An 11,665-nucleotide genomic window follows, 5' to 3' on the forward strand; every position below is an offset into this window, starting at 1 on the left:
AATAGGGATTTATAGTTATAAAGCTGATCAATGAAAGAAATAGAGATAAACATGAATGAGTGAGCAATCAATCAACATCAACTGATTCACAATACAGTGACCATTCACTGTTGGCTTGCCAGACCAATAAACACCTCAGTGCCACACTTCGGATGGACCTTCTGGACATTTTCGTCAAAACGACTTCTCAGACGACTCGTCGTTAAACCATTCATTCACAAATTGTATCAATATATATAATGGATACAAGTAGTAACACTACGTCGACGACAGAGAGTGTCAATGATAACACTTCAACCACCTCCACAGCAACATCCACAGCATCTACTTCAACAACACCTGCCACAACAGATGCAAATAGGAAGTGGACTGATGTGAACTATAAGTTCTGTGAGGTCAAGGAGAAGGAGGAGGTAGAGGAGCATGTAATACAAAAGGAGACATCATGGGAAGATGTTGACTGGGATCACATCAGAGAACAGATTGCCGAATCACTCATCAAAGCAGAGACCGACACACTATCCGAGCAAGATCGTCAACAATACGAGGAGAACGCAATGGACTATTGGTAAGAATGAATGAATCATTGATGGATTGATTGATTGGTCGATGCAGGTTCACTAACTCATACATAAAGGGATAAGTTCTATCGAAGGAATCAGGACAAGTTCTTCAAGGATCGAACTTATCTTCACATTGAGTATCCAGAGCTCAATCCACTTAATATCAACAGAGATCAAACTACACACTTCTTTAACTTTATCAACAATAAGCTGGCAGTCGATGGAAATGGAAACACGACAACTGGCGGCAACAGCGTAGACACCACATTGACCATGACCACAACCACAACCACGACCACGACAACTACAACCACTGAATCAGATACTTTGCAACAACAACATAATGGTGATGTCATGGAGATGAATACAAGATGGTGGGAGCATATCAATGAATTGAACAAGGAGACTGCAACAAAGGTTGTTATGGAGGTTGGTTGTGGCGCTGGCAACTCAGTGTTCCCATTGCTCAAGCTCAACCCTGAGAAGTACTTCTACGCTTTCGACTTCTCTCCACATGCTATCAACCTCGTTAAGGTATGTCCTGTCCGACAAAGCCTAGCCCTCGCAGCATCCACCAACTAACCTGTCACCTCAATCAATCAAACAACAACAAGGCACATCCACTTTACAATGAGGACAGAGTCACTGCGTTCGTCTGCGACATTGCCAATGAACCATTGCCAGTGGATATCAAGGAGAACTCTGTCGATATTATATTGATGATATTCGTGCTGTCGGCCATATCGTTCGAGAGGATGGATCAAGTGCTGTCGACACTGTATCGCGCACTCAAGCCTGGCGGCATAATATACGTGCGAGACTATGGCCTGTACGACATGACACAGCTACGTTTCCTGTCCAAGAAGGGCAGGAAGATCGATCAGAACTTCTATCTGCGCTCCGATGGCACCAGGACCTACTTCTTCACCACCGACGTCTTGTCCAGTCTCTTCACCAAGGCTGGCTTCAACACATTGGTCTCCAAGTACGACACCAGAGAGCTGCGCAATCGCAAGAGGATGATATCAATGTATCGTGTATGGATCAGAGGAAAGTTCCAGAAGCCCCTGGATGCTGCCACTCCTGCCATTCAGCAGTCTTAAGTAATACAATGCATGATGGAGTTTGTCGCGACAAAGTTGGAAAGGCTACTTTGTAACCTTGTTTATTACTACTTTATCGGTTGAATGAGGATGGGATGGGATGGGATTGGATGGATAGAGTGAATATATATATATTGTTATCTTAGACCATGGTCAGGTGGACATGGTTTACTCAACTTAATCTTCTTGGGCTTATCCTTTGGCTTGACCAACAGGAAGATGGCAGTCAACACGGCCATGCAGAAGAAGGCAATGATATAGATGACCCAGAACCACTTCAACACTCTAATGTTACGCACTGCAGTGTTGAACATTGCTATTGATTGATTGAGTAGATAGATGGAGAGAGGATTAGTATACTCGCCGACGACGATGGATAAGAGATGTGGATATACATACTGTTGATGGCAGTGGCGTTGGCGTAGCCAGAGAATCCCATTGTTGCAAACTGTGTAATACTGACACAGCAGATGAGGATCAGGCCGACGTTGAATAGGAATGCATTCATCATTGTACCTCCAACCTTCATTGGATGAATGGGGAAGAGGAAGAAGAGACGAAGGCCAAACTTGAAGTTGCCCTTGAGCACACAGAACAGCAGGTAGAACGAGTAGATACCATAGGTGATGGTGCCGAGGAAGCCCCAGGCATTGTCCAGCGAGATGAGCAGCAGGTTGAGGAATGGGAAGAAGGGCTCGGGCTGCGTCCACATGAAGAGGATGTTCTGCATGAGCCATGTGAGTGAGAGGGCGGCGGCGATGAAGCCCAGGAAGAACTGGGCGTAGTAGAAGATGACCTTGCCTCCCTGGCGCTGGTAGGAGATCTTGAGGATCTCGTAGTCCTCCTCCAACAAGAAGACGGCCGCTCTGAAACGGTTGTAGTTGCGACGGTCCTTCCTGCCCATGATGCCACCAGAAAGCTTGGACTGGATCTCCTTGCCGATGGCGACGAGCTCGGTGGCACGGTCACCGATCTTGGTCTTGCGCTCCAAGTACTTGTCGTAGGGAATGCGCTGCGGACGGTTCTTAAAGTCGCCAATCATGTCCATTGGCAGTGCGGCAATGCCGATGCCTCCAAAGATCACAAAGAGGAACCAGCCAAAGAATGAGACAATCGTGATGATGAACAGGGGGATCGACACACGGAACGAGAGGAACTCGGTGAGCGAACGATACTCCTTCCTCATGTTGGTCCACGACAGAGGGCTGGTTGTGTTTTGTGCGGCGGCACCCCAGGCCTTGGCATAGGGTGGCATGTTCTCTGTTGTGTCGGGGGCCGCCCTCTGCTGCGGTCTTTAGGCCGTTGTTCTCGGTGATGTACACAAACGACCAGTAGGCCGCCTCGAATGGCTCACCCTCTGGGAACTCTTGCGACCACTTCCTAGCCGACTCGCTGGTGAAGTAGGCTGGCGTGGTGGTGGTGAGCGAGTTTGTGACGACGATGGTTGGGATGTCGGCAATACCAATGAGGAACCAAAGGATGACGACGATGGCCACAAAGAGGAAGAGGATGGCGAACGTGCCCTTGATGGCGCCAGTGAACTGGTTGCCGCTGCCGTCGGCCTCCTCTGACTCGTAGAAGAACATGGCGAATGGCACGATGACGATAGCAAACACCGCAATGACGATGTAGACCACGATCCACATCGTCTCCATGGGGAAGCCACCGTTCGTCGTCAGATTGGCCACGTCGAGCGGTAGCATCAGCACACTGACCGCTGCCAATGCAAACCCGAGTATTACCACTACCTTCGGGAAGTATGCCACATTCTTATCGTCTGGATGCTGGAAGTAGACGATCAAGTAGAGACTGGCCAACATAACCAGTGCTACTACCACGACTGAGACAATAATCATATATATATTGACCATTCTTCTCTATATTTGTTTGTTGTTTAATTGATCTCGAGATCAATATAATGTATCCTGTTGTTGTATATCTAGCTGTCTGTCAAGTCTGTTGATGACTAATGTGAAATATAAATTTGATTGATTGATTGAATGTGTGATTGAGTGTGTGAGTGAGGTTGTTTATATATATAATATACAGATGTTATGTATTAATACTACTAAAAATACAAATACAATATATATATATATTTGTAGTTATTATTTGTATGTTTATGTTTATGAAATGTAGATAAATAGATAGATAGAAGACGTTGTTTGAACCAAAGACATGAAATAGATTGAAAAAAACAAAGGCGTTAACATTTAAAAAATTCACAGCTTCCACACTCTCACACATCGAAAACCAACCAGGGAGAATGTTGTACAGAATGTGAGGGAGGCACAGAGGGCGCGACATTCAGAGTGGTGCAACCTATGTATGTGATTAAGATTCCTTGAATTGTTGTTGATGATCGATCATACATTGTCGTCTTCGAATCCAAGTACACATGTCTTCTTCCATATTGAAAACATCCACCAACAAACAATCATCATTCATTCAATTCAATTCATTCAACACATGAAAGAACAGAACAGATAAACAAATGGCATTGGTATTTGGTTTATGGCGTTGAACCAATCAAACATATTATCAACTTGAAGTTATTGTCGATCAAAACTTGAACACACACAAACAAACATATATATATATATATATATATATATTTAACATATAACTTGTTAGTAGTAATACAACAACATTCAATGAAGTTGCAACGGCAGGACGTCAATCACTCACATGTCATTGAACACCGAGGCATGCAATGGGAAAGATAGACACAATGTTTGACAAACCTAATCGATTTTAAAAATTAATTCGGGAATGAAACTACGATGCATTCCAATTCCGTTCTTGCTCACACTCAAACACACAACAAAGTTGACTAACTTCGTGCCTTTCGTTCGTTTGACGATGTGTGAATAGGAGGTGTTCTGGTTTCAATCGGTGGCAATAAATAGAACACAGTTGAGTTGATTATCATTCGCTCAACTAAGAGCCTTCACAACAAACAAATAAATATACATATACTATCTATATTATATTATATATATATACATATTATACAATACTTATATCCATTTACTTTGCTTTGCTAAGGTAAGTCATGCATGTGAACTTGGTTGGCGTGTTGTCGTGAATGTCGGGGATTGGTAGACGAAGGGTCGGGAGTGCGATTGGGTAGTCGGTCGGACACTAACATTCCAAATCTCTCATTCTTATCTTCTCTCACTTCTTGTTCTCATTCTCATTCTCGTTCTCCCTTTCTCTTTCTCTCTCTACCCATTGCCACCGCCAAACCTACAAAGATGTCCAACAACAACAACGCTCTGACCAAGAAGACTGTGATGCCAGGTGGTAAGGCCTACGAGCCATACATGTTTGAGGATGGTCTTGATGTGTTCACTCTGTTCAACAAGCAGCACGGATACACCTATGACGATCTGATCATGTTGCCAGGCCACATCTACTTCTCCGCCGACCAGGTCAACTTGAAGTCCCGCCTCACAAAGAACATCTCCTTGAACGTGCCCTTGGTCTCGTCGCCAATGGACACCGTCACCGAGCATCTGATGGCCATCAACATGGCCCTGCTCGGAGGTCTCGGAATCATCCATTACAACAACACCATCGAGGAGCAGGTCGCCGAGGTCAAGAAGGTCAAGCGCTTCAAGAACGGTTTCATCACCGACCCAATGGTCCTGTCGCCAAAGCACCGTCTGTCCGACGTCGACAACATCAAGGCCAAGTACGGCTTCTCTGGCGTGCCCATCACCGAGGAGGGCCGCATCGGAAGCAAGCTGGTCGGAATCGTCACCAGCCGTGACACCGACTTTATCAAGGACCGTTCCACCCTGCTGGCCGACATCATGACCACCGACCTGGTCACCGCCCCCGCCAACGCCACCCTCGAAGAGGCCAACAACATCATGAAGAAGTGCAAGAAGGGCAAGCTGCCAATGATCAACGACAAGGGTGAGCTCGTTGCCCTGGCCAGCAGAGACGATCTGGTCAAGAACCGTGACTTCCCCCTGGCCACCAAGGACCACGAGAACAAGAAGCTGTTGGTCGGAGCCGCCCTCGGCACCCGTGAGACCGACAAGGAGCGTCTGGCCGCCCTCGATGCCGTAGGTGTCGACGTCGTCGTCATCGACTCCTCGCAAGGAGACAGCACCTACCAGCAAGAGATGATCCGTTGGATCAAGATCAACTACCCACGCGTTGAGGTCATCGGAGGCAACGTCGTCACCTGCCGTCAGTCCGAGGCTTTGATCGCCGCCGGTGCCGACTCGCTCCGTGTTGGTATGGGTGTGGGCAGTATCTGTACCACCCAGGAGGTCATGGCCTGCGGTCGTCCACAGGCCACCGCCGTCTTCAAGACCGGTCTCTACGCCTCGCAGTTTGGCGTCCCAATCATTGCCGACGGTGGTATCCGTTCGATCGGTCACATCATCAAGGCCTTGTCGCTCGGTGCGTCCGCCGTTATGATGGGCTCGCTCCTGGCCGGCACAGAGGAGGCTCCAGGCGACTACTTCTACAAGGATGGTATGCGTCTCAAGAAGTACAGAGGCATGGGCTCGCTCGAGGCCATGGTCAAGGGAGGTGACCAGCGTTACTTCTCCGAGACCGAGAAGATCAAGGTCGCCCAGGGTGTCTCTGGCAGCGTCGTCGACAAGGGAACCGTCAAGAAGTACGTGCCATACCTCATCCAGGGTATCAAGCACGGTCTCCAGGATCTGGGTTGCATCTCCGTCGACAACCTGCGCTCAGACGTCTACAATGGAGTTGTGCGCTATGAGGTGAGAAGCACAGCCGCCCAAGTGGAGGGAAGCGTTCACTCCTTGTTCTCATACGAGAAGCACTTCATTTAAACGATGTGGCCGCCGCCATAACCAACAACAACACAATATTATATAATCAATCATTCTCCATCTCTCTACACAATTGCACAGAATATCGACCTTATTTGATCATACTCCAATCACAATCCAGCATCCAGAATCCATGCAGGAACTTAATTAATCAAACGAATAAATGGGATGTGGCCAATACCCATGCCAGACTTCACTCAATCTTAGCTCTTCCAAATGCAACATGGTCCATGGCCCATGGTCTATGGTCCAATCGCAAGAGGAGCCATCAACAACTTGGAGAGTCAAGTGCCAAGACATTGACAGTCGACTTGAGTTATGTAAACTCGCTCAACAACTGTATCAAAGAGGTTACTGGCGGAGGAGGATCCACTGGCACAAATAAACATTGACAACTGAGTTGTTACGTCACCAGAACTGGACTTGGTCTATTCGACGTGAGACACTACGATTGTTTATGTTGCTTATATTGTTGTTGTTGTTGCTTTTGGTCTGGCGAATATCTTCGATCACGTTGGCCAGAATGCAGCCGTGGCAATTGCCCCAGTGACAAATATCGTCGCCGTGCTTCACACTCGCGAGGCCGCACACCAGGTACACGGTCCACTTGATCAGCGCGCCCCCTGGGCCTCGATATTCCCTCCTTTGGCCCATCTTCTGGGCCAGCTTGATGCCCAGGTCTTTGGACCTGTGGATGAACGCCATCATGGAGGGCGAGGCCACCTTGGCCTGCGACGTGGGCGGTGGTGGACGATGGCAGAGGAAGTAGATGGAACCAGTTGCTGCTGGAACGTGGACACCGTTATGGTCTCGGTCACCATGGTGTTTGCTCAATCAAAGTCAAGACCGATATGGTTGCACTGGAGCGAGATTATGGAGATGGATTTGTTCGTACTGATAGCATCGTTGAGAGAATCGATGTAGTTGTCGAGCATCGCGCCATGTGTCAGAAACAGACTGAGTAGTGCAGAGCCATTAATATTGTCAAAGAATCGATCRCYGACCAGAGGAAGGCCGCAGAGGTGGAGATGGGACAACCTGCTCTYGCCAATCACATTGGCMAACCAGAACTGCATGAAGAAAAGGGCAACCGACTCGATCTTGGAGCCACAGTGGTTGTACTCGGGCCCGTTATTGATGCAGGTCAGTCGCTCAATGGATGAAGTTGATAGGCTTTTGCACAGCACGTCAAAGTGGCGCAGCTCGGACAAGATCACATTTGCGTCCAGGGAGCAAGCGTCGTCTGGGGTCAAGCTGGTCTTTCCAGGGTTCGCGTCCTCCAAAGCATTGTATCCATCGTGCCAGCTCTCCTTTGCAAAGAGGTTGTTGGCCAATTCGAGTCTACAGGTAACAGAGCGAATATTGGCCATCGACACTGTCTGAGTGAGCTCCTCCAGCTCAATGGGGATCGTTCCAAAGTCAACCTCGGCCAGGGACGGTGCAGTCTGGAGGATATGCGCGATGAGAAGCCGAGTGTGCTCTCGATCGCCAATGAGATTGTGGTCGTAGCCAATCCAGGACTGGCACTCATTGACAAAGGTGAAACGGTTGGGTGTCCAAGGTCTAATGCAGAGAGGAAGTTCAACAAAGCATGTAGGAGCCAAGTAATGGACAGATTGGTAGTTTGTAAAGGCTGGATGCCAGAGGCCAGTGTCATCGGCACGAGGGTTGCAAAGGTCTGCATGTGCTACAGTGAGCGATATCGCCAAGAGTGGATTGATTGACTGGAGTGTTTTGGCAATATTGTCCACTTTGGCAGATTGGTGCAGCTGGGCATAGAGATCGACAGTCTGTAGATTGGTGCAAAGTCTGACCATATCGACTGTGATGGCCGCATCGCTCTCTTGGTCGGTGACATGGACAGAGAGTCGAAGTATGTTGTGTGGCGCGAGTAGTGTGCACTTGCTTCCGCCGTAGACTATGGGAGGCATCCCATAGTATTGTGGCCAGTTGTCGAGAAAGATGTTGGTGACCATGATAAAAGAGAGCGGCGTCTCGGGCAGCGCACACCGCCACTGGGGCTGCTCCCAACCGTGATTGAGATCGAGCGAGAGATGCGTGAAGAAGCGATTCGTAATGTAGCGGAACCATTTCCAACACACCAATGACAGCGAGCCCAGCAGCTGGTAGAACTCCTGCGAGTATCCTAGCTCTTTCGACATCAGTGACGCAACAGTTGTCATAAATGCTCTCTGTGCACAGCAAAGACCTCTTTGAGCACGGCGAGGCTCAGACACGGATGTGATGGCTCGATCAGAGCTTGAAGCACAAGTCTCTCGAGTGCGGTCGCCATTGTCAACAACGTGTAGTTCGGCGAATTATATGTATACAGATATTATTATCTCCTTTGTGTTGCTTGTGGGTTAAAATGAGTGTGAGCGACATGTTTAACGTTTACCCTCTGAAGGCAAAGTTGTGTTGCACCTTGTAGAAGCAGTGGGACAGGTAAATGAACTAATGTAAAGCGACTCCAAACATGAGCATCTGGTATCCGTTGTCGTGCGCGCAGTTGTATACACCATAGTACAACTTGTCCAATTGGGATATATGGCGGGAAACTTACCCAAATAGTCCAGGTGGATCGTGTGCTTGGTTGTTTGTCCACCAATGACGAACTGTTGATTGGTATCACGTGATTGGTGTCACGTGACTTCTGATTGATCAAGTGATAGCTTTAAATTAAAACTGGAACACAATCAATAGGATGGATGGATGGATGGATGTGTACAGATAGTTGTGTTTATTGGATGTGAGAGGTGAGTGAATGAACGAGGAGAAGGCTTAGAGTCTGGTCTTGACTCTGTTGTTGAGGTACTCAGCAAACACTGGAATGGCAGCGATCCTCTTATGGAAGGCCAACAGTGTTGGGAAACCTTGAACAGCCTCAACGAGGTTGTCGTGCTGCAGATGGAAGAAATCAATCAGGTTGAATATGCTAATGTCAGCCCAGGTGATCTTGTCGCCGACAAAGTGTTGGCCGCCAGCCTTGATAAGGATGGCCTCGAGACGAGCCAAGAGCTTTGGTGCGGTCTCGACCTTGAACTTGAGGTTGGAGGCCTCATCCTTGGCGAGGAAGTATGGCTGGTAGAGGTCGCCTGGGAACAGGGCGAACTGGAGGATCTGCGAGCGCTCAATGGGGTTGGAGCCAGCAAGGTTGTGGAGCTCGGCAATGTACTGCTCGATGGCAATGGATTGAGAGAGCTGGTTGTTGGCATCCTCAAAGTATGGGAGCTGACCGAAGGTGGTCTTGTCCTTGACCTCCTGTGGCAATGGGAATGGTGAGCGGCTATCAGTGAAAGTGGTCTTGGTGTAGGCCAACAAGAGTCTGGAGACCTCGGCTCTAGCACGGGCGTCGAACTAAAAGTATGAGTGAGGGTTTGAGGTTAGGGTTGGGGTCGGGGGTAAGGGTCGAGGGTAGGGTATCTGGCGCATACATAGTAAAGAGTTGGGTTGGACATTGTTATTTATGTGATTGATTGATTGATTGGATGATTGATTGATTGTAATTATCTTTGGCTTTCAGATGATTTGAAGTTGATGGTGGTCTGACTGGGTACTTAAATAGACAACTTGATTAGGTTGACATCGGGAGAGAATGACCGGCTTGTCCAAATGGAACGACCAAAAGTCCTTCGTTTTCCAATTTGAAATCATTTAGAGAATCTCTCAAAGGGGTGATCGATTAGTTGGTGGTAAATCACACCCCATGTTCGAGAAGAACGCCCACACGATCATTTCAATCGATCACAAAGGAAGCTTCCAACAAGATGTGTCAACATCAGTTGATAGTGTACATAAAACATGTAAAATGAGTTGTGCTTAAGTTAAAGTAAGAGTTAGAGTTAGAGTCATCTTGGTAAAAGGAACGCTGCGGGGCACATGTGACCACCGAGAAGTGATTGAGTGAAGTGGAAACCATGTGGTGATGTGGATACCATCTGACATCTTAGAAGCAGGAAGCGACCCATTTGCTAAAGAGACACTCCTGAGATAATCAGACCACAACTTCTATTCTATATTACTTCAATACTTGGAATTGTACATTGAGTGGACTAATCACTCAGTTTATTGGATGTTGATATTGATTTATATTGATTGATTGAATGGTGGGTAGGGACACTGAGTCACTAGATTACTTGGTGGCGGGTGATGCCTTCTTCTTCTTTGCCATGGCCCTGAGATCATCCTCCTTGGTGACTAATAACTTTTGAATGGCCTTGTTCTCATCCTCCAACTTTGTAGCCAAATGCTTGACCTGGTCGCCGAATGGTAGTCCGACAACCTCGTCAATGATGTGTGAGTCGAGTGATGTGGTGGACGAGCTCTCAAGGGAGACCTTCTGCCACTTGAGCAAGTCCTGGACATGACGGTCTAGTTGTTGGCGCAGCTGTCCAAGTGCCTGTGCTTCAGCCGCAGCCCTTTTACGATTGGCCTCCAACTCTGCCTCCATCCTCTTCCTGTCGGCCAGAGCCTCGGCCAGCTTGAGCTCCAACAATGCCTTCTCCTTCTCGGTCTTGGACAGACGGGCCTCCAGGTCGAATCGGGACTGGCGCTCAAAGTCCAGGTTCCTTAGCAGGTCATCGAGCTTGTCCTCGAGCTCACGGAGGAACTTCTCGCGCTTGGCAGCCTCTGCCTCGAGTGAAGCCAACATGTCCTTCAGTTCATTCTTCTGCTTGATCAGCTGCTCCCTGCTGAGCTTCTCGTTGGCGAGCGAGTTCTGCAGGCCAGCGAGCTTGCCGGCCAGGTCGGACTTGTTCTGCTCGAGGCGCTCCTTGTCCTCCTTGGCACGGTAGGCGTGGAAGAACAGTGAGGTGTAGAGTACGAGCGAACGCTCGTCGGTGGTGCCACGCAGGACGGCCTCGGCCTCGAGCAACTTGGGCACACCCAAGCCCTTCTCGGCAAACTCAAAGGCGGCGTTCAATCTGGCCAGTGGGTCCAACTTCTCAAAGTCTGCGTAGTTGAACTTGCTTCGGTCATACTTGTGTGCCAGGGCCAAGTAGGCCAGACCATCACGGAATGTCTTTGTGAACGATGTAACATTGACGCCATTATATCCATTCGTTGTGTTCTTGCACCACAACAACAGACCCTCTTCCGAGCTCTTGTCTCCCTCACTAATCACAGCAATACGGTATTTACGATACAATGTCCACAAGAATCCAAGTATCATCTTCTTATT

At 48.3% G+C, this 11,665-nt stretch overlaps 6 protein-coding genes across 6 annotated transcripts; 2 read left to right on the plus strand and 4 right to left on the minus strand.

The window, feature by feature from the left end:
• Positions 1-239: 239 nt before the first annotated feature.
• Positions 240-1,666, plus strand: SAMD00019534_070740 (hypothetical protein; the record flags this gene model as incomplete). Its single annotated transcript, XM_012897481.1, has 3 exons — positions 240-568; positions 638-1,097; positions 1,178-1,666. The coding sequence occupies 3 exons, from the start codon at positions 240-242 to the stop codon at positions 1,664-1,666; spliced, it is 1,278 nt and encodes a 425-aa protein (XP_012752935.1).
• Positions 1,667-1,803: 137 nt separating this feature from the next.
• SAMD00019534_070750 (hypothetical protein) lies at positions 1,804-3,486 on the minus strand (the record flags this gene model as incomplete). Its single annotated transcript, XM_012897482.1, has 3 exons — positions 1,804-1,982; positions 2,066-2,871; positions 2,993-3,486. 3 exons carry the CDS (start codon positions 3,484-3,486, stop codon positions 1,804-1,806), a joined length of 1,479 nt encoding a protein of 492 aa, XP_012752936.1.
• A 1,374-nt stretch (positions 3,487-4,860) lies between these two features.
• On the plus strand, positions 4,861-6,486 carry SAMD00019534_070760 (hypothetical protein; the record flags this gene model as incomplete). Its single annotated transcript, XM_012897483.1, has 1 exon — positions 4,861-6,486. A coding segment is annotated over one exon (1,626 nt), but the record flags the coding sequence as incomplete, so codon positions are not given.
• An 830-nt stretch (positions 6,487-7,316) lies between these two features.
• Positions 7,317-8,669, minus strand: SAMD00019534_070770 (hypothetical protein; the record flags this gene model as incomplete). Its single annotated transcript, XM_012897484.1, has 2 exons — positions 7,317-7,443; positions 7,552-8,669. 2 exons carry the CDS (start codon positions 8,667-8,669, stop codon positions 7,317-7,319), a joined length of 1,245 nt encoding a protein of 414 aa, XP_012752938.1.
• A 598-nt stretch (positions 8,670-9,267) lies between these two features.
• SAMD00019534_070780 (hypothetical protein) lies at positions 9,268-9,944 on the minus strand (the record flags this gene model as incomplete). Its single annotated transcript, XM_012897485.1, has 2 exons — positions 9,268-9,843; positions 9,921-9,944. 2 exons carry the CDS (start codon positions 9,942-9,944, stop codon positions 9,268-9,270), a joined length of 600 nt encoding a protein of 199 aa, XP_012752939.1.
• Positions 9,945-10,621: 677 nt separating this feature from the next.
• Positions 10,622-11,665, minus strand: SAMD00019534_070800 (hypothetical protein; the record flags this gene model as incomplete). Its single annotated transcript, XM_012897486.1, has 1 exon — positions 10,622-11,665. A coding segment is annotated over one exon (1,044 nt), but the record flags the coding sequence as incomplete, so codon positions are not given.

Source organism: Acytostelium subglobosum (genome assembly GCF_000787575.1).
Source record: "Acytostelium subglobosum LB1 DNA, scaffold: scaffold14, whole genome shotgun sequence".
NCBI classification, from domain to species: domain Eukaryota; phylum Evosea; class Eumycetozoa; order Acytosteliales; family Acytosteliaceae; genus Acytostelium; species Acytostelium subglobosum.